Here is a 22,587-nt window from a genome sequence, read left to right as displayed (position 1 = left end):
AAGAACACCAGCTGAACGATATATATTAAATCAGAAAGTTTCTCACATTTATGCAACTGTCTCCGTTGCAGCTGCACCAACTGTGTCCGAGCAACTCTTTCCCTGGAAGCATGTGGGAGAGAGACTAAGAGATATGGTCCGAAGTGAGGGCAGTAAATGTTGAGCACTAAGGTGGAAAATGAACATCCCTCCATGAGCGAAGAATGCCAAATGGTAATTAAATCTCCATTGGAGCACTAATGTGGATAATGGACACACACACACTAACTGTGTCCGAGCAACTCTTTCCCTGGAAGCTTGTGGGAGAGAGGCTAAGAGGTGTGCAGATAGAGTCATGGGTGACGGGAGGTTTGAGATGGGGAAAGGGTGTTGAAAACATCCTCAATCCACTTTCACGTAGCCATTTGTACTGGTTTCCCCAGCTCTGGTCCCTCTTCCTCTTTGCCCAACGCATGCTCGTCCTCCACCATCTCTGTCCGATCGTTCTTCAGCTTGGCCGGCCACGACAGGCTCGTCGAAGCGCAACCGGAGTGTGTTGCGAATCACTAGGCGCTCAACAATAAAGGAAGCGCAGAACCAAGGCACAGCATACTCTGCCGTGATCAGGCCCATGAAGTTATAATTAAACTCAGAGTAGTCCCAAGGACAAGCGTTAAATTGCCGTAGCAGCAAACCTGTGCCAAACTCCCACAGATATGTCCACAATGTATAAATGATACAGCGGAGCAGCACATTGCAGCGGTCCCGCAGACAAAGATACATGCGCTCTACGATCAGGATGCAGGTTCCGTAGATGAAGAGCGCCCACACGCTCGTCACGCCGGGAAACTTCCAGTTGCAGTTCACCACAAACTCCCAGGCAGCCGTGAACATGACTTCACAGAAGTAACCATGGATGGCGTATAGGTACCACCGAGAGAGTGCAGTAAGGGGCTCAGGGGTCACTGTGGTTTCCATGGTGGTTGCCATCTTCCTTTTATTTAGATGTGTGAAGTTATAAGGGTTCAGGAAGTTAAAAAAAGAGTGTTACAAACTGCATACACTGCAACAAAGGCTATATTCGAAATGGAATACCAGCAGACTGCATTTTGGCTTTATTATCACTTTATATATTGAATTTATAGTTTTAAAAAAGATGCCGCAGAGTGTGACATATCACGACCGTTGCAGCATTCCTATACATTTTACCTGCTCAAAGTCTAGTGCAACCGTGGTAGAAGGCATTAGCTAAAAGGACATCAAAGGTGTGTTCACACTTGTAGTTTGGTTCTCTTGGTTCTTTAGGTCCGGACCAAAAAAAGAAAAGAAAATAAGGCCAATTCACACCAAGAACTGTGACTATAAAGACAGCTATATTAGCATCCACACCAGCGGTATCGTTCTGTTTATTCTAAGCACATGCTTGTTTACCACTTTAAATGCTCAAGCTTGCTACAGCAGGATGGATTCTGATAGGCTGTCCATGTTTTTATCATTCATTAGCTGGAACAAAATCATTCTGAAAGTGATTCCAATTATATAGTTTCTCTATATCGTTATAGCTGTGGTGTGAACTCTGCTTTTTTATATTGAGAATGTTTTTTTAAACTATCTTTACCATTATCTTTACAGTTATCGCCCTTGGTGTGAACGGGCCTTAAAAGCCGTTACATACTCCACAAGAACAGAGAAAAAAAGTTCTGGCTCCCAGGGCTGCGAGAACAAAATGACGTCATTTTGTTCCCGCAGCCCTGGTTTGGGAGCTCTCGCAGCTTGTTCTCGACACATCGCCTGAGCAGAACTTTTTTCTTGCGGGTGTCCGAGAACTATTGTGTGATTGGTCAGAAATGTAAAGTAGACAGGGTTAATGCGGTGAAACAAAGTTGCTCAGCACCTCCTTTTCTCGTAAAGTATGGAATCTACTGGCCAAAGCTAAGTTTGTTCTTGTTCTTGCCACCTTGAGAAAACAAAAAAATGATTTTTTTCTTGCAGAGTATGTCCCAAGCTTTAGTCCTGGTTCAATTAGCATTTTTTTTTTTTTTTTTTTTTTTTGCTGTTGTTGTCATTTTTTGGATACCTGTACCAAACTGCGATGGACAAAAAAAAAATCTTTCCTTTTTAGGGTTGCATCACGTCCTGTTTTTCACTTTGGTTCATGTTGCGTTCATATTTCAGTCAAACCGCATCAGTGTTCGTTTGGAAGTGGACCCATCTTTTCAGTGGTCCCGGTCAGCGTTCACACTTATTTAAACAAACCTAACTAAAAGAGCATTCGCAGCAGAGTTGGCAGGTTAAAGTCCCAGTGAACCGGAAGTAGCAAGTGAGTTTTCTTCATTGCTGTGGCGTATTGAATAGAGGGCATTGTTTTACTTCAGCGCTTCTCCTCTCTATCTTACACTCATAGCAGACTAACAATCGGAGGGGAGAGGTTAAGCATTTTCAAATCTAAGTCGTCAAATTGCCGTCATCTGAGGAGGAACACCGGTTCCAGGCCGGAAGTAACTTTTCAGATTTTGTTTAAAGATTACCTTGAAAAACATTTTTTTCTGTGTATTAACTTGCATGGATTAATTGTTCACCCTAAGACCTTTAATATGTGCTAACAAAGTAAATAGGGCACATATTGATTTCATGACAACTTTAATGTAACCAAACCTGCCAAGTGTGAACACACCCTAAAAAGTTGCCATAGTTTAAAAACCTGTGATATTAAGTTAATTACATGTATTAATATAAAAACACAAACAACACATTATCCCTCTTTGTCAGGAATATAAATTGAGGCGGTTTTTACAACCAGAGGCTGTGCAATGTTGTGGCAGAACTCATTGATTACTTGCTAGTGATATCTTTAAACATGGGCACAGACTTGGCTGGCTGGTGACTCCACAATAATGCAAAATTAAATTATTTAAAACAATATTAAAAGGTTTCAAAGGACCGTCAAAAATGTTCACTGGTAAAATATTTCTTATAACAAAACATATCAAATTTATATTTTGCCAGCAAAACATTTATTTTAGTGCTACTGCTATTGAATGGCCATAAATATATAAAGATAACTTTTGGCAACTGAAAGTTATGGACCAGTTATCTACCAGCAAGGGCTAACAGGGTCATGCTAACCAGCCAAACTTGACCTCTGGAATTTAGTGAGTGGTATCCAGATTTAGTATAAGTTAAAAGACTTCCACTGCTATTACTTTCAGTTTATTTTCACATGGAAATGGAAGGTCAATCTGAGTGATTACATTGTGGAATACAGTTTTTCACACAGGGTGCTTTTGTTGGTAAATCTGGGCCAAACAGTACAGTTCAGTTCAGTTTTTATTATTCATCCGTTCAGGAAATTTAATTCAGTAGAGTATTCGGGTATTCTCTGCCTACAGAATATATTCATATATTGGCCAACTTAATTGCACTAGTGTTCAAATGTTTGGGGTCAGTAAGATTTCTTCTTTTTTTAAAGAAATAAATGAATACTTTTACAAGAATGCATTAAATTGTTCAGAGGAGGCAGCAGAAGAGACATCTATATATAATATTAGAGACATATATATATATATATATATATATATATATATATATATATATATATATATATATATATATATATATATATTAATCAAAATTAGTATAGAATGATTTCTGAAGGATCATGTAACACTGAAGACTGGAGTAACGGCTGTTAAAAATTATATAAAATAGAAATCAGTTATTTTAAATTGTAATAATACTTCTTCGCAATATTTCAGTCTTTATTGTATTTTGAACAAATAATGCCTTGGTGATTATTCAAAAACATCTTACCAACCCCAAAAATTCAAACAGTGTATTGCAGAAGTCATAAGAGTACTATGCAATGCTAGTATGCAATTCCAAACATAGCCAACAAAATACAAATGTTTCATGACAACACACAGCAGTAGTATTTACTAATGATGTTAATTTATAAACTTATGCATGTAAGTTACATGAACAGTACAGTTGATGACATAATAGAAAAAAATAACTGATCTTAGTATGTAAATCCATACACAGACAAAATATACAACTTAAAATAAAGTACCATGTGTTCAAAGGGCCCATGGAGATCTTAAAGTCCCTAAAAGCAGCTCATCTGTGTCCAACTAACATCAGAGTGAAACTGTAGGGATGACTGGTCAATTCTAAGGCAATTATGACTCTTTTGATAGCCAACTATTGCTGGAGATGTGTGTGAAATTGAATTAGAGGTGAATGTGATCTAATTATGAGCTATCAATTAAACTTAGTTACTTGCCATTTAGCAGATGTTTTTCTCAGCCAAAGCTGCTTACAGTAGGCAAATTGTAGCGACTGTCAGCTAGGAGCATATGAAGGTTAAGTGTTTTGCTCCAAGGGCATCATTGGAACTCAAAGTGACTATTTAAGTCACACCTCCTGGGACAAATATAAAGCCTTACCACAAGCGTCGCATTTGAAATATATTTGCTAAGCCAACTTGAAGAGCAAAATCTAATTGAACCTGTACCCTGACTAAACTAGACTGATGATTTATTTAATGGGGAGAATATGTAGGGAAATAAGGGAAAAAAGCAATTTTTGCAGATTTTACCCAACCTGCTGTCTGGCAGTCTCAAAGTCTACACTCAACACCGTCTGTCAGAGTCCAAGGAGAGCGGTACTGAGTTCTGCGGCCGATGCTGACGTGGTACTCATGTACTGAAAAAAACAAAAAAACAAGACGTCAACATTAACATCCTGTTTAACTGAGTGAAGGTCTACCTATGTTTAAAAGGAATTTTACAGGTGCAAAACAAGTTAAAGGGATAGCTCACCCAAAAATGAAAATTCTCTCATCACTTATAGTTGATGGACCCCATTGACTTACATAGTAGGTGTTTTTTGTTTTGTTTTGTTTTTTACATATTAGAGTCAAATGTTTTTACATATGGGTTTTTACATAGAGATTTTGGATCTCTTTTTATCACTCCGAAAATCAGAAAATACTGTCAACAGCAATTATCTTTGAAATAAAATATTGCATAAAATCCGGTAAAAATGAAGAAACCCTGCGTAAAAACCTACATTTTCCCTTTAATGTTAGAATTATCCCTCATGGTACTGTTCCAGACAGATAACCTTCAGGTTATACGTTGGTAACCTCACATTCTTATGACAGAGTTTGAAACATTGGATATAGTTTTACACAGACAAGAAAAGTGAAGACAAATTTTTATTTTATTCTTCTAGTCTCATGTTAGCATGGAACTGTGCATTTGCAAACACTCAAACTGGTTCTGGAAAGAAAATCTTTAGTTTACTATAAGCAAAGGCAAAGCTCTTAAATCATCAACAGCAGCATAATGGATACAGTAGGTGTCTTATTAATTGACTATGAAAGCTCACATACATTGTTGAGAGAAAAAGTTTCTTTATAAAATTCTCTTTGTGAGATTTTTTAGGGAATCTGATAGTCTAAGTATATTTATATATTTCAATTATATACAGTACCATTCAAAAATGTAGGGGTTTTTATGTTTTCTTAAGTCTCTTATGCTCTTTCTTTGATCATAAATAGGATAACAACTATTTAAAAGAACAGTTTTTATTTTGTTTTAATACATTTAATAATGCAATTTATTATGCAAATTGAAATGCAAATTCAACGTATTCCTGTAATGGCAAAGCTGAATTTTCAGCATCATTACTCCAGTCTTCAGTGTCACATGATCCATCAGAAATCAGTATTTGGAGCGCAAGAAACATATCCTATTAGTATCCATGTTGAAAACAGTCGTGCTTTTGCAGAAAGTGTGATGCGTTTTTTCAGGACTCTCTAAAAATTCAAAAGAGCAGCATTTATTTTAAATATCATTTTTTGTAACAGTATAAAAGTATTAAGTAATTTAATTCATCCTTTCTTAATATAAGTATGCATAATTTAAAAAAAGTGTTTAAAAAAGGGGATAAATGTCTTAATATTATTTTAAATGTATCATTATTGTCATTATTATACTATTTGATTGTTTGTGTCACTTAAGCAATGCTGTTATTATAGACATTGTTTTGTCCAGTGTTTTTTAAAACCAGAAAAGAGTGAGAGATTGTGTGTGTTATAAATAACACTTGATAAAAATTGCATTTCATACTTGAAAACTCCAAAGGTTTTATCAGCGTATACTCCATGAGAATGCAGTGCACACACTACTAAAAGGGTGATACACTCTAATGGAAAGGCCATTATCAAATATTAATCTATGCGTTGAGATAAGACACAGCTCTTGTGCCACAATAGAAGTGCTCAGTCATCTAGACAACCGAGAGGCATTAAAAAGTGTCTGATACAGAGCCCGGGTGCATGCTACGGTGTTTACATGTTGTGTTTGTATCCCATCCCCCTCATTTACTGGCCTTGCAGTCAGCATTGCTATTGATCGCCTCCTGTCAAACCTCTATTGACCTTCTCGGCAACCTGAACAGACCAGTCACTGATGTCAGCCTGGCCATCACTATACTAGACACGCAAGCTCAGCTGCACAGATCAGCATCAAAGCAGAACGACTGAAAGTGCTGGTTTATGTGACATCGGAAGATGAGAACTGGTTCTCTCTAGCCCACAGGGAATCATTGTGTAATGTGCAACCAATAAAAAGAGGAACTGTTTGAAGAAATTGTGTTTTAGTGATGGCAAAATGCATTCAATTTAATAAGTTAATGTAGTTTGCAATAAGAATGTGCACCAAATTTAAACAAATGGACAAGAGTTTCAGCAAAAAATGCTCAATCGACAGCATTCATGGCATTAGGTTGATTCCCCCCCAAAAAAGTAGACTAATCCCTTATTTTTTATATAAAAATGTTGAAATAAAGGTAACATTGAGGTACTTACAATAGATGTGAATGAGCCAGATTTTTGAAGGATTTGAAAGCCTTATTTTATTAAAGGCAGAAGGTTAGAGAGTACGACTGGTAGCCTGAAGGTTGCGGGTTCGATTCATATTACTGGAAGGAAAAGACTGAGGTGCCCTTTCCCCTATAACAGCTCTGCGGGTGCCAAAGTAAAAATGGTTGCCAACTGCTCCGGGTGTGGGTGTGTGTGTGTGTGTGTGTTGGGAATGGCCAAGTATAGTAACCCATACTCTGCCTTGTCACTTTCACTTTAAAGCACTTATATTGATTCTTCTGTTAATTGTTTAAGTTGTAAAGAGGTTCAAATCATTTATACAGTTTTTGGGGGATTTGTAAGTTTAGTTTTAATTTATATATATAATTTATATAATTTAATTTATATATATATATATATATATATATATATATATATATATATATATATAATTTATATAATTTATATAATTTAATTTATATATATATATATATATATATATATATATATATATATATATATATATATATATATATTCTTTCTAAAATATATTTTGGATATAACTAAAATCATCTTAATACTAATATTGTTTACATCTTGTGACACTATTAAAAATGTATTTTAATTATGTTTTATTAACAAAATTCATGAGAACGTTCAGATAATCTACCCAATCAGAGCAAGGTGTCCTTTTTTTAAATAGCCAACTCACCTCTTCCAGCATCCCTCCTCCACTCAAACTTCTCACTCTCAACTTGTTCCTATCCCAGCCATGGATGGAAGTACTCAGGGTTCGGGCCACATTCTGATCTGGGAACCCTCCGGCCGACAGCTATTTGATGGGAACCCTCCCTTTACTCTATTTGATTGCTTGTAAGTGTGAACTTGTGCAAAGGGTACGGAGTCACTCATTGTAACCCAGACTTTTGCTTTTTAAAGAAAACAAAGGACAATTGGAAATTACTTTTTGTGGTAATCAACTTAATGCCATTGAGTGCTGTGGACTGAGCTTAACTTGTACTGAACCCAAAACAGCAATTGCCATTTTCGGTAATTAAAATAAAGCTGAAATAAAAAAAAAAAATACACAATACAAGTGAACATCATTGATAATCTCCTAAAAAGGCTACATATTAAGATCTTGGTAGATTAGATGGTAAGCAAACAATTCTTCAGTTATTGTAATCAACATGTTGGATGCAGGAGAAATTGGCAGGAATAAAGAGCTGAGCGAATTTGACAAGGGCCAAATTGTTAAGGCAAGGCGATAAGGGTCAGAGTACCTCTGAGACGGCAAGGTTTGTGGGTTTCTCCCAGTCAGCAGAGACAAACCACAAACTGGTGACAGGTTGTTCATCGATGTTCATCGTGCCCCAAGGCTCATCGATGCACAAGGGCAACGATCCCATCCGGTCTGAGCCAAAAGAAGGTCTACTGAGGCACAAGTCACACACAAATGTAATAATGGTTATGGAAGGAATGCGTCACAACACTAGCCGCAGACCAATCAGAGTGCCTATATTGACCCCTGTACACCGGTCAAAAGCCCCACATTGGGCATGCGAGCATCAGAGCTGGACTTTGGAGCAGTGGAAGATGGTTGCCTGGTCCGAAGAGTCCCATTTTCTTTTACATCACATGGACGGCCATGTAATTAGAAATAAAATAAGTTTAAGTTAAAATGCATATAAATAAAAAAAGAAGAAATTTTTAGAATTGTTTTTTTTTTTTTGTAAACTAAAATGAAAACGTGAACTGAAAAAATAAAAAAGTTAATTCCAAATAATAATGAATATTATAATAGTGTATAAATAATATATAATACTAAAATAACTTTAATAATTGATTCATTTAATAAGACTTACAGCACACAAGGATGGACATATGGACTACTTTTATGGTGACAGCCACTTAGGGCTGCACGATTTGGGGAAAATATAATTGCGATTATTCTGGGTAAAATTGCGATTCTGATTTAAAATGCGATTATTGTTATTATTATTTTTTTACAAATAAAAAGTGTGTGTATATAACTTTGTGTTTTTATATTAACGTGACTAATAATTATTATTATGATTATTATTACTGCTAAAAATATATATATATAAAAAAGAAATATTACCATTTCAATAACATTTTCATAATTACAAATAAAAAAAGAGTATGTCAGAATAAATATAACAATATAATACTAATACTAATTATTATTATTATTTTTGTAATATTTTACAGAAAACTTATTTTACAAAAAAAAAAAAAAAACTGCTGGGTTACCTATTAATATGCCAACTTAGCCTATGACTAAAAAATGTGTGTCTGTATGACTGTGTGTGTGTGTGTGTGTGTGTGTGTGTGTGTGTGTGTTTGTGTGTGTGTGTGTGTGTGTGTGTGTGTGTGTGTGTGTGTGTGTGTGTGTGTGTGTGTGTGTGTGTGTGTGTGTGTGTGTGTGTGTGTGTGTGTGTGTGTTGTTTATCTGTGGTATCAATTTCTTAAAGTCTGTCTTTAATATGAAATATGAACCTCTTGTGCATCCACTGTGGGGGAAAAAACTCCTGTACATCGAAGAAAAACATGGATTGTCCAATAAATGTATATATTTTTTAATTTTAATACGTTTTAAAATGTATTAAGTATTATTTTCTTATTATTGCTTACCAAAAAGTTTTTAATTCATACTGAAAGCCAGAGGGTGCCCTAGAGCGGAAAACGCCACATTTGCCTCAGAGAAGTAATTGACGTTAGTTTTCAGGAAATCCATGATGTGAAGCTAACGCGGTGTAAACAGAAGATAGAGACGCTTTGATTAAACATGACGAAAGTAAACACGACTGCAGCAAAATATGGTGTATTTGAGTTCTTCAAGCCGTCAAGGGTATTTACATATTAATAAAGTGTATTATAATGCAGTGCTGATTGACATAGAATACTATAAAATAACGTATCGTCTACCTCACACTGATGAGAAGCCACATCAGCTAACACTCGACTGACGATATGAAGTGAGGAGGTAAAGCATGTTATTAAACGTTGTCTTTTGTTGAACAGGTTTATGAACGCTTCACTAGTTTGTGAAGATGTTTCCTGTTGCTTTTTCAAAAGCACGTTATAAGCGACTTAAACTCGCACTCTTTCAGACGGAGCAGCGTTACTCCTGATCACAGAGCCGCTCTTTGCTAACACACAGGGCATTTATTTATTTAATTTAAAATCGCAGCCTTTGAGCTTTCATAATCGCACACAAGACAAATCGCGATTGCGGTTCGATTCCGATTAATCATGCAGCCCTACAGCCACTGGTTGTTGCTTCCACCATATAGACGAGCAGCTTGAACATTTTACAAAATATCTCCCATATGTGTTCCTTTTTTTGTGTGAACTGTCCCTTTAAGAGCCTATTTGAGTACTTTGAGAATGTTAGACATAATTAAGGCTACACTTTCCCAGTTTTTTTTTCTTTTTATTCTGCCCTTCCCTTGTCAATATATCAACCACACATCTGCCAAGAGAACAATGGCAACTCAATGACAGGGACAATATATTATAATGGTCTCCTTTGGCGCACTGGAATGACCGGCTCTGATGCATTCTTACTACTGCTTTTTCTAGAGGTGACTTATGAGAGCTCTGGTCTCTTGCCACGAGTTCACTCCACTCTGCACAAATATAAATGGGAATGGATCAATAGCACACACAGCTCAGTTACTCTAGACAGCACCTTGGCTCCAGGCCGCACACAGCCTTAATTCATCTCATCAGGTATGAGCAGAGCTCATGGGCGTCGCTAGGCCCTTTTTAGGGGGGCTTCAGCCCCCCTAAACTTATGCCTCAGCCCCCCTAAAAAATATGTGATTAACCTTTAAAACATATGAAACTGGCGGCAGGCTTCAGCTTCGCCCCGTTTTTTAGTCTGTCTCTCCAATCCGCAGCGGCTCTAAGCAGAGCGCAGCGCACGTCAGAAGCAGAGGTGTGTGTGTGTGTGTGTGTGTGTGTGTGTGTGTGTGTGTGTAAATCTGAGCGTCATTGGTCTGTCACCGCTCGTCGATGTCAAAATATTTGATAAAAACAATCAAATCAGAGAAGGCGGGCTTTATGGTCACACAGAAACTGCTGAGGCTGAGCGTAAATTTTAGCAGCACAACTCGACGTCAAGTAGGCTACTAAGATAATTATATGCTGCTAAACTAAACATTCATGTTTGACAGCTGCTGCTTTAAGTCAGAAATGTTAATCAAAAGAAAAAAATATTTAGGCAAATGAATAAACTTGTTGTGTCTAATTTTTTGACATTTTTAACTGGAAATATGCCAATGTGATTCATAATGTAGGCCTAATTAACGAACAAGAAATATGAACAAAGCCATTTTCATCAGATTAGGCATAAGATTAATAATGAATGTGTATATATTGTAAATTAATATAATTCAATTTGTAACATTCAGTAAATAATAAAAAATAAAACACTCCGCTTTTTCAGCCTGTATTGGGAATAAGATTAGTAATGATAATGAATGTGTTCATATTGTGATTTTAATAAACTTAAAACTTTGATAAATAGTAAATTAAGTAAATAGATTATTTGAGATAAGAAAGACAAATAATCTACTGCCCAGTGACATGGTTTTCAAGCTATTGTTATCAATTTTTTTGGCCTTCAGAGCATCTTGAAATGCTCATATGTAGATCATAGAAATCAAAATTTTCTCGGGGGACCATGTTAGAACCCCCTAACATTTGGGATCTTGGTGATTATAAACCTGCCTACATTATTGGGTATGATTAATATGCATGTACAGTATGGCCATGCAGTAAGGTATTAATATTTGCTTTATAAGGTATGATAAACAGCCAATATCTTAGGGGTATGCATGTTTGTAAGCTATTAGTTAATAGCGCAATTTGGACCCTAAACTAAATAGTGTAACCATTTTTTCTACAGGCCTACCTCACTGGGGGCTGAGCCCCCCTAAAATGAAAATCATAGAAACGCCCCTGGCAGAGCTGCTGATAAGCCTCCTAAGGTCTGATAAGTGATGATCATGTTTCAGATGGAGGCAGAACCAGTTTCATTAAATTCTTCAGCATGAGGCGGACAATTCATCCCGAGTTTCACCCATTAGCGCGTTTAATGCGCCTAATGAGGCACAAATGAAACATAATGGATAACAATAGTAGCTGAAAGCTGTTAGGAATTGGGAGTGGCTAAGTAATTATGATTTGTGATTTTCAGATTCCATATATTGTGCAATACAATTTAATGAACTGAAATGAGAAATGTGCAAAATTGTGGACTTTAAATGATTGTATATTTTATATATAAAAATGGCAAATACAATTATCAAATAATTGTCGAATTTTGCCACATATATCAGTCCATCATTACTCCATTCTGGTATATTAAATGTCATGAACGCATAATAGTGATTAATCCACTATTTTGTAGAGATTTGGAGCCAAATTACAGGTGGGTAAAAATGACTTAAGAAAGATGACAGCATCAATATTTTATTTTTACACAGAGGTTGGTAGGTCTATTACGGTAATACAATCTGTTGACTTCAGCGATCTTTGCACCATTATATGCCAGCGGTGACAGTTCAAACATGGAAAAAAGCACTTTTTTGCCCAAAGTTTGCATGCCTGTAACTCAAGAAGTATTAGGATTTTTTAATGTCCTTTTAGATTGTGGTTTTTAAACAAAAAATTATTTTGGTATCATCATTTTTAAGGCCCAATATGGTTCATGTTCAGAGATACTGGAATTACAATACGGCTTCATGAGTAAATTGGTATACTGTACACATTTTCAGTGGTCTATGATTTGGCTCGAAAATCTTTGATCAGGTATCAAAATGGTCATTTTGACCTTCCTCTACAAAATAGTATATTACTTAGTAAATATACATTCATGACATTTAATATTTTGACTTTCTTCACACACAAAAATGAAACCAGGTAATTCATTTCTGAAATTTGGTTGATTTGACATGGAATAATCTACTTACTGTTGACTGAAACTAAAACTGGGTGGGCCAAACTCATGTTCAGGACCACCCACCCTGCCCCTCTCTGTAGCTGGGCCAGACCAGTTATGTACTTTTTTACTTCAAGTGATTATGACGCAGCCCAAAAGCTTTTAGTTTCTTCCCCCGAAAGGACCACAAGTATGTCCCAGACCCTCCAAACTGCCATGGTTCAGTGCCAAGAGATTAACAACTTCTGAGCCTTAATAGAGAGGGTTAGCCACGTGACTGCACCAAGCCACGGTGATGTTAAAACAGACTGACACGGCAAGACTGATTCCACCATGAAAAATAAAAGAATGACAACCCGACATTTGCCATAATTACACATCTTAAACGCTATTTTGAGAAGCAAGGTTGAGATGTGGACAAGTTAAAGTGCGTGTGTAGTGCAGTGGAACTGATCTGCCACACTAAACACTAAATCCCCAGTTTTAATCAAGTCAGCTTTGAGTGTCTTTGATCTCACGCTGCTGATGTAAGTGGGGCTTCAGCTTAGCGGTATGAAATATGAGGACAGAGTCAGCGTAGTAAATACTGACCCGTCCGAACTATCCCGGAACGACCTCTTAAAGGGCACGTATCATATTTATATACGCTGTAACCCTACTGTATACTTACTAGACTGAGAGGGAGGACGTGAGGTGCCAATGTCAACCGTCAATATAGCCAGTGAAGAATTGTGAAGAACTTACTCTTTGTTGTGTTTAGTCAAAATGTCTATTCATGAAGTGTCATAACATATTATGCGAATGAGCTGGCTTTCTTTAGCATCTGATGTGTTAATAAGAGTTGTTGGGGATGTGTAAATTTGAGGGGTTTTCTTACGAGACCGATTATACCGCAGTCGTGACAGCAGAGCCGCTCGGATGCGCAGCGCAGGCCTCCATGACAACCGACCACTGCAGCGCTGCGCCGGCTGCGCAGACACAACTGTACACTAGCACACAGTATCACTACCAAACAACACAACTGTGTGATTTATACCAGTATGAACCTGAAGCATTGTACTTCCTAGTTTTATTAAAAAAAATACGTTAAATAAAGTTCCCAACCGTTGCCGTATCTGACCACTAAGAGACGATATAGACAGAATCGACATCGCAAATTGCAAAACTTCAGCAAGTTCCTTCGTGGTTAAAGATTTGAGCGCAAATTAATGCTTTTAGGGAGAAGTGCGCGATGGAGATGACAGCATTGACTTCCTCGTTTGCCTTTAGTGATGATAACAGTCAGCGAGCTGATGTCCGAGAGACATCCAGAAAGGTGTACTGGATGACACCCGTTTACTTTGACTCGCTCTCGCGTAAATTGTGGGGTAACCCATGCAGGAAACCCAAACGAGTCTACTTAAACAGCATAAAACGAGACTTACCTTATTATTCTTCCGCCGCTGTAGATCTAGAGGATCCGGGCCTCATTTTGGTGTAAAACAAAATAATTCTACAGAAAACCGTTGCACCGGTTGCCTCTCAGAGTGCATTTGTACCCGTCTCTCTCTCTCCTCTCGCTGTTGTCCGGTGATAACGGACATATTTTACTCCACTGCAGCAGTAATAGCACATGCTCAGACACCGGCTGTGTTTCAAAACACGGTGAGCTGCCTAGTGCCTGCATAGTAGGAACGGATTGAATTGTTCTTTTGAGTCGGATCGTTGTGATGAATTAGATGAATCGGTTCACAGAACTGGATACGTTAACGGACTTAATCGGTCCAATTTGCTCTCGTTCACTGATTCAATTGAATCGAGAACCGTATCCGAGCTGATTCGTAATGAGCAGAGAACAAAGTGAACCGAGGATTTGACTGATAAAATCCCAGTAAGGAACAACTTGGCACTTTTGTCAGAACAGATACTGTATGAAACTGACATGGTTTTAATAACATTTGATTAAAATGGCCAAAAACGCAAGTTATGTAAAGGAATAGTTTGCATAGTTGTACAAATAGCCTAACGATAATTAAAATACAATAAAAAAAATCTATTTAGGTTGTCATTGACTGTTGTTATAGGTTGAATAATGAGCTGAGCTATCTGGGACAAAAGTAAAAAAAACAACAACCAAAAACGTAACGTTAATCGTATTTGACAATTTACTGCACGCGACGACGCCATAACCTTACGTCAAAGCGTAAACGAGTCACTTTTATTATTATTGGGCTGTTTCTTTGAAAACCATTTCACTGGAAATATGGAAACCCAGTCTATCCCTACTACAGCAGGTGTTGTGTCGAACTCTGACCCTCGCCAGATTATTACACCCCCTAAATCCCCAGAGTAGGTTTAGGATTAGGTGTGGTGTGGTGTGGTGTGGTGCTGGGGTAAGGATTAGACAGTTTAGTAGAGGCTTCAGCGAGAGAGTTATATATAATTTGTCAGGGGTGTCGAAATTAGGCACCCACTATTTATGCCATATCTTTGTAGTAATGTGCTAGTATGATATTACAAAGTCAACCAGCTGTCAAAATCAATGTGTTTATGAAGCCCAAAATTACTGCATGCAGTAGACACGGACTCACGTTAAGTGTCCACTGGCACTATTAACTTTTTCACAGCTGTTTTCAACTTCAGAGTCATTCTTGTGTTGCAATAAATGTCAGCTCATTGTCATTTTGACAAGATGCATACTGCCTATGTTTATAAGGTAAAATGACCCACACAGCACAGGCATAATTAAAATATTAAGTACTGACAGCTGGAGTATAAAAATAGATTATGGCCAATAGGACCAGTGCCCAGGGGCTTTGAACTGAGGAGTCCAACAACCTTACACAAGGCACTGAGAAAAAACAAAAAAACATTTAGGCAATGCTTGAGTATGTGACAGTCATATAATAAAACACAAATTATCAATTAAAATGCATATCAATATCACAATTAGGTTTGATTAAAATTTTAAGTATAGTTTGATTTTTACAGCTATAAACCAGTGCCTTGCAGGACCTTAATTTATCCTTTAAAGTAAAGATTACTTCAAAGTTGGCATGAAAATTAAGTTGCGATAGACTTTTCTTCCCTATTGTGACACGTCCAATTGAAACGGGTTCTCGCACAATGAAAAGAAAAGAAAAAAAAAGTAGGATGGGGCTTGATTTTGTCTATCAGCCATTGTTTGAAACATTGCTGCTATTGCTGTGATGTAATAACAGTAAATAATGTGATAGTATTAACAGTAAATGATGCATAATTACAAGTAACTAAACCTAAACCAAACCCTAACTGTAACTCTAAGTACATGTATTCCATTATTATTAGAGCAACAACCTAACTATTTCACCTTAAAATAAAGTGTAACTAAGATACCCCATTAATAACAACAACAAAAAATGGTTCACCTGATATCTGTTGTGGATCAACTAGAGTGTATTTTTTTAAATAAGTGACTTATTTAACATGTTTTGGAAATAATTAAATGATATTCTACAACCTATTCTGCTTTAGATGTGATTGTAGATCATGGAAACATGTCTATAAACCACAGACCTACATATCACTCCAGTTTTATACTACCAATAACCTTTTGATACCAGTTAACTCGATTGAATTATATTTTTTTTGTTAGTTTTTTTCGTTGAGATTTTCCAAGTTGAGAGCGTTTACAAGTTCAGTCTGTTGTATGTGAATACATCTGTCATTTTACCATTACATATATATATATATATATATATATATATATATATATATATATATATATATATATATATATATATTTATATTATATTATATTATATTATAATATATATATATATATATATATATATATATATATATATATATATATATATATACACACACATATATATTTATTGTGTGATGAGCGTGAGAAGCTCTGCGTTGCCCTAAAGATATCAATAATTGATAAGCCAACTGCAGAGTAAACTGGGTTGTATCACATATCCCTGACCTGAAGCGGTCTAGTTTTTAAATGCTGCATGCAAATGTGAGGAATAACCACAGGAACACCACACTCTCATACAGGCTCATTCTTAAGAAGGTGCATGATTGTATTAATGGGGTAGTACCTTTTCAGATTTCCCATCACCTCTCCATATATGCAGGAGAGACCTAGGAAGGTTTCCTTACAAAAAAGACAATTCAAAGAATACGCTGTGCATGGTAAATCCATTACAACAAGCTTTGATAATCGCCAAAGGCCCAAAATGCACCACTGTACAATAACGCCTTCCTCCTGTTTTCATTTACATATTCACAAAAGAGAAATTACATATAGAAGCAGTTGCAATACTCGTGAAAAAGGTAGAAAAAGAACGTTTCGTTGTCTTTCTGAATAATTTAAACTGCTGTGGCAGGACGGGCAAACAGAACCAGAGAATACTAGCATCCAAACGAAGTGAAACATAAGTCATATAGTCCTTCATGTCAACGAGGAGCTGACATGTTACATAACGCAGGAGACAAAAATGACAGTTCGTCCCACCTTTACATTATGGATTGGGAGCAAGCCGTTTCAAGAAACGTTCAAGATTCATACATTTTCTTAAATCATTAAAAAGAAAATGGCTATACTTCATAAAAAAAGAACAGTAATAATAATTGTAATAATTATAATAATAATAATTACAATGACAGAAGTAACAGCTGATGGTAAATAATAATAATAATAATAATAAACAGTCCTGTACAATCAGGTCAGTCCTGTGATTGGCCACAGGCTGTTAGAACCCATGGAGACGTCAGGGCTTTGCAGTCTTTTCAATGGCTTCAGCTGTAAAAATGGGCCGCTTGGACAGGACATTCTGACCGCAGATCCTTTCTTAGGTCCGCCCGTCACCGAGAGTTGAAAAAAAAAAAAACCTCTCGAGTCACCTGAAAATCAAGAATTATAGAGATGCTGTCAGAGTTCATAGTCCAATGCAATACACCGATTGAGAAATAAATACAATTATTATATGTGAATAAAAGTCTAAATTCAACCTTCAACCTAAAAAAGAAGTTTGTAAGATTTTTGAATGTTTTTGAAAGATGTCTCATGCTCACTAAGGCCCATTTATTTGATAAAATACACTGGAAAAAACAGCAATATTGCCAAATTTTATTGTAATTTAAAATAACCGTTTTCTATTTTATGATATTTTACAATGTAATTTCTTCTTGTAATGGCAAAGCTGAATTTTCAGCATCATTACTCCAGTCTTCAGTGACCATGATCCATCATAAATCATTCTAATGTGCTGCTCATGAAGCATTTCTTCTCAACAATGTTGAAAAAAGTTATGAGGTTTATTATGTTTGTGGAAACCATGATGCACTTTTTTTTCAGAAGTCTTTGATTAATAAGATATTTCAAATGAACAGCATTTGTAACATTCTACTTTTACTTTTTTAGTCACTTTTAGTCAATTTAATGCTTCCTTGAAGTAAAAAAGTATTATATTCTGTAAAAAAAAAAAAACACTTAAAATTTTGAACGGTAGTGTATAAACACATTTTTAAATATGATAGGTGTTTTTTTTAAATATGTTTTAATTGCAATGATCAACACATTTACCTGTGGAAAAATACCCATTTAAAATGGTCAGGACAAGAGATGACACCATTCTTTTATTACCACAAAAATTCTATGATTACTCGATTAATCGTCAAAATAATCGACCAATTACTTGATTACCAAAATAATCATTAGTTACAGCCCTAATCAGGAGACTTGTACCTGCTTATCTTGTCAGAGAATAGCAGTCAGTCGTCAAAGCAGAGGTCAGTCCAGTTCATGAACTTCATCCTGCAGGACAGAGGGAGTTCTGCCTTGTTCAGACACCCTCTTGGCCATTATTTCCCATTGTGGAGCCAGAACTTTGGGTTTGGGCCCTGACATGCATAAAAAGAGAATGAGTGGGGATAAATTAATCTATACATGCTGGTAAAAGTGTTTGCAGTAACTGTTAAAATAAATAAATGAATAAGTAATAAAATAAAACAATAATTCAATAATTCAATAATAAAAAATAACACAATTTTAAGCCCCTCTATACATCTTGGTAAATAGTATCTGCATTAATAATAATAATAATAATAATAATAATAATTGCCATTAAAAAAAATCATTTATTAATAATAATAAAGAGAGGTCATAAATCCATTTATACATGCTGGTAAAAAGTATCTCCAAATAGCTGTTAAAAGAAATGTATACATAAAATAAAAAAAATAAAAATTATTTAGCCTACACAAAAATGCAATCTATAATATGTAAATCAATTTGCATTAAGTATTGTATATTACATATTGTGTGTATTTGTAAATATTAGAATAAGAGAGGTGCTAACCCTCGGCAAAATGTTGGTAAAACGCATTTGCAGTTAATAAATATGAAAAATAAATATATATAATGTATAATGTAATGTAATGTAATGTTTCATAGAGAAAGCACCTGTGAGATTACATTTTAGTAAGAATGTTACTTTTGTAACCTATAAAGGCAGCTTACTACGTTTTGAAAAAAATGCTACGGCCTTTGAGACTCCAGTCACTGCTATAGTTTCATGTGCCGCTCACCCCGAAGGGTCATGTGGCCCTATTGGTTATAAGAGGTACTACAGGCACTCTTTTGCTAACTCCATCCTTTACATAATACATGCGGCTCACATGACAAAGGACCAGGTTTGAGGACGGCAACATGGGAACGAGCCATTTATCACGTAACACCAATTGTAACAATAAGTAAATAAAGAACCCAAATAAAAAAGCATGCTGGGGTGTGGGGTGAAGAAAAAGGATTTGCTGCTTTGGACAGAATGGTGCCAAGCTCATCAGGAATTTATATAACCACTGAACATTGGTTTCTCTCCAAACCCTTCATGGAGACAAGAGGGTAATGAAGCACAATGTGACATGGGAGCATACATAAGCGTTCCTAACATCCGCACCACGTGCTCGGGAAGCCCTCCTTTTGAATCGACAGTTACAGTGCCTTTACTCTGTGTTTTTGGGGTCTGATCTCTCGCAGGACTAATGATCCATGTGAGGCACTGCTGATCCGTTACCATGACAACCCTGAAAGCCATTCAGAGATTAAAGTAGCACGTGTGTGTGTGTGTGTGTGTGTGTGTGTGTGTGTGTGTGTGTGTGTGTGTGTGTGTGTGTGTGTGTGTGCGTGTTTTCTTCTGTATGGGGGTTGGTGGAGAAAAGAGTGGGAGAGTTTAAGACAAGTGAATGAAACATGGCAAGAAGAGTAGGAGTAGCGTTGTGTGGGCAGCACAGAAACAGCATCTTGCACACACAACCCAATTCCTTACCGTCCAATCCGTTGTGCTGCTCGTAGGAGCGTTTGCCCAGGATGGTTGGAGAGCCGTTGTTGAGGATGGGCGTGGATTTGATGGGCGTCAGGCTGGCTGTTGAAATGGTGGCTCCTCGTGGAGGATCTAATTTGGGTGGGCAAGGGTGGGCCTCTGGAACATATTTGGGTAAAATTATGATTAAAATGGGTTTGCTTTAAAAAAAAAAAAAGTATTGTAAAAAAGACAGTGAAAGGGGGATTCTGAAATCCACTGCCGCTTCAATATACCTATATCCTTATTAAATTTATAATCAAAACCTTAATTTATATTTATGCTCCTATATTATTATAATGGTTCTTTCCAGTTTAACTTGAATCAATTGAACCACTGATTGTTCTTCCTTTATGTTTTCTAAAGTCTGTATTTGGTCTCTGAGTGGCGACTGAGGGTCTGTCCTAGGGATGTGTGATGTGTCGCTAAACACTTGATTTCAGTTGTGTTTAGATTTTGGAGGTATCACACACACCCCTAAACTGAGGAACAGTGTTTGCTCACTTATCCTGGCTTCAAGAGATGAAATATGGATTTGCCTTTCATTTTTATTATATTTAAATGATTTTATATTTCCTTTTACTGAAACACTAAAGAGTTGAATGAATATTGCCTGTACTATTGTCTGTACCTCTCACTGAGAGAAAGCACATGTTATTTGTGTTTTATGAAACTTTCTGGTCAGAACTGGAGCTTAATCAGCTCCAACCTTGGAGAGACTATGTATCTTTGTATGTACACAATATTCTGTGTTACAGATCAGTGTTGAGAAGGTGTACAATGGGCGTCCTAAGACTTGTCATTCTGGGCAAGCTGGCACCTGCTCCATACATGGAAGGTCACTATGTACCTAATTCCGGAGTGAAAGCGTCAACAAGTGACACGTGTATGGACACGTGGATCTTATTAACTGACAGTGTGTGGAAATTTACCATGACTTTTCATTTTCTCTGAGCCAATCAGAATCATCCACCATCTAGTAATGACGTGGATAGACCTTGAAAACAGTATAACCGCTGGGACAATTGTATGTACGGTACAACGAGATGGGGAGAGAGGGAGCGTGGCCTACGAACTCCTTGTGAGACTTAAAGCTGGCTTCAGCTGATGAAACTGCAAACTATTCTTCAGTAAATTTTTCTTTTAATTAATTGCACTCCTGACTCTTGGTCTTTATTTTTCACTACTGGTCTTGGGTCATAAGTTGTTAACCCCTAACAACAGCTTCACTCACCCAGATATCTCACCACTGACTCCAAAGGCTTCCTTACTGTTTGCTTTAGAGCTGCAGGCTTTTTAGACATATCTGGCAACCGCACAGCACCTGAAATACAAAAATATATATTTAAATAAATAAATAAATAAATATTTTATATATATATATATATATATATATATATATATATATATATATATATATATATTTCTTCATATATATATATGAAGAAACAGCATTGTTCTAATTAGCATGGTAAAATGTACTAATGTATAAGTAAATATTGAAATGAACATTAAGATTAATAAATGCTGTAGAAGTAGTGTTCATAGTTCATGTTAACTAATGAAACCTTATTGTAAAGTATTACTCTTATTTTTAAGTTATTAATTTTTATTTGAAGGCCATTAACTGTAAACTTTTCTTTAAAAAAATGTTTTAAAAAAAACATGAATTAACCAACACAATATTTTTTCTATCTTTTTTCTATTTTTTTAATCTAAGAACATGTTTAGATTTTTAAAAAGATTTTTACTTCTTTCACATTCTTTATCTTGGACACTTTTTTTCATTTTAATGTCTATAAAGGCACAATATGTAAAATTTTTGGATTAACACATTCAAATCAGAATTGTCGAATCTCTCTATATTCGATTGATAGTCGAATCATCTATGTGTGTGTGAATGGGTTTGAAGGAGCACGAAAGTAGACAGCAGGAGGGTAAAACTATTTTTATTTTCCCTTACACACTGCACACAGCAACAACTTTTAATAAAAGCGACCAAAGCTGCCTGCCAACTGACAGACAAACTGACAATGGCTTTCTTTATTTAGGTTTAAATAAATCGGTAATGTGGCGGATAAACATTTGTAAAACGTTTTTTAATAAATGAAAAGAACACTGAGTGCATTTACATGCAAGTTCTTAAGCCGATTATGCCTAAAGGGTGTCGCACACCGGACGCGAATCTCAGCGCCGCGCCTCAGGTAATCTCACACCGGATGCGCACATTATATAAGTGCAAACTCAATTTTGAATCAACTTTTGACAGAAGAGCTGCACAATGGGTGTATCTTGTAGCACAAGGTGAAATCAGTATGTACACTGACGATTTGAGGCAAATATAATATACATTTACTATAAAACCTTGAAATGGCGCTCTGTGGCACAGCAGGATTTTAAACAACTTCCTGAGACGCCACTGACAGACGCTG

At 36.3% G+C, this 22,587-nt stretch overlaps 2 protein-coding genes across 7 annotated transcripts; both read right to left on the bottom strand.

The window, feature by feature from the left end:
- Nucleotides 1-267: 267 nt before the first annotated feature.
- On the bottom strand, nt 268-14,618 carry tmem229b (transmembrane protein 229B). 6 transcript variants are annotated; one of them, XM_067455406.1, is made up of 4 exons: nt 14,243-14,617; nt 8,131-8,278; nt 4,577-4,683; nt 268-973 (listed from the first exon to the last, which is right to left on the bottom strand). In XM_067455406.1, exon 4 carries the CDS (start codon nt 967-969, stop codon nt 382-384), a length of 588 nt encoding a protein of 195 aa, XP_067311507.1. In that variant the 5' UTR covers nt 970-973; nt 4,577-4,683; nt 8,131-8,278; nt 14,243-14,617; the 3' UTR covers nt 268-381. The 6 variants fall into 6 exon arrangements, with proteins under 6 accessions (XP_067311507.1, XP_067311503.1, XP_067311506.1 ...); XM_067455402.1 differs by having other exon boundaries at nt 4,582-4,683; nt 14,243-14,612; XM_067455405.1 differs by lacking the exon at nt 8,131-8,278 and having other exon boundaries at nt 268-969; nt 14,243-14,618.
- Nucleotides 14,619-16,849: 2,231 nt separating this feature from the next.
- Nucleotides 16,850-21,475, bottom strand: LOC137090625 (metastasis-associated protein MTA1-like). Its single transcript, XM_067454576.1, has 4 exons — nt 21,390-21,475; nt 20,123-20,275; nt 18,541-18,695; nt 16,850-17,696 (listed from the first exon to the last, which is right to left on the bottom strand). Exons 1-3 carry the CDS (start codon nt 21,457-21,459, stop codon nt 18,586-18,588), a joined length of 333 nt encoding a protein of 110 aa, XP_067310677.1. The 5' UTR covers nt 21,460-21,475; the 3' UTR covers nt 16,850-17,696; nt 18,541-18,585.
- Nucleotides 21,476-22,587: the final 1,112 nt, after the last annotated feature.

Source organism: Pseudorasbora parva, chromosome 10, assembly GCF_024679245.1.
Source record: "Pseudorasbora parva isolate DD20220531a chromosome 10, ASM2467924v1, whole genome shotgun sequence".
In the NCBI taxonomy this organism is placed as follows: Eukaryota; Metazoa; Chordata; class Actinopteri; order Cypriniformes; family Gobionidae; genus Pseudorasbora; species Pseudorasbora parva.
Note: the sequence above shows the minus strand (reverse complement) of the source record. Positions and strands in the feature narration are given on the sequence as shown.

Excerpts from the sequence above, each read along its gene's own strand:
- tmem229b (XM_067455405.1), bottom strand. The coding sequence starts at position 969 with ATGGCAACCACCATGGAAACCACAGTGACCCCTGAGCCCCTTACTGCA.
- LOC137090625 (XM_067454576.1), bottom strand. The coding sequence starts at position 21,459 with ATGTCTAAAAAGCCTGCAGCTCTAAAGCAAACAGTAAGGAAGCCTTTG. Across the intron at positions 20,276-21,389 it reads GTCAGTGGTGAGATATCTGG|AGGCCCACCCTTGCCCACCC; the intron begins GTGAGTGAAGCT and ends AATATGTTCCAG. Across the intron at positions 18,696-20,122 it reads GCAGCACAACGGATTGGACG|GGCCCAAACCCAAAGTTCTG; the intron begins GTAAGGAATTGG and ends TATGCATGTCAG.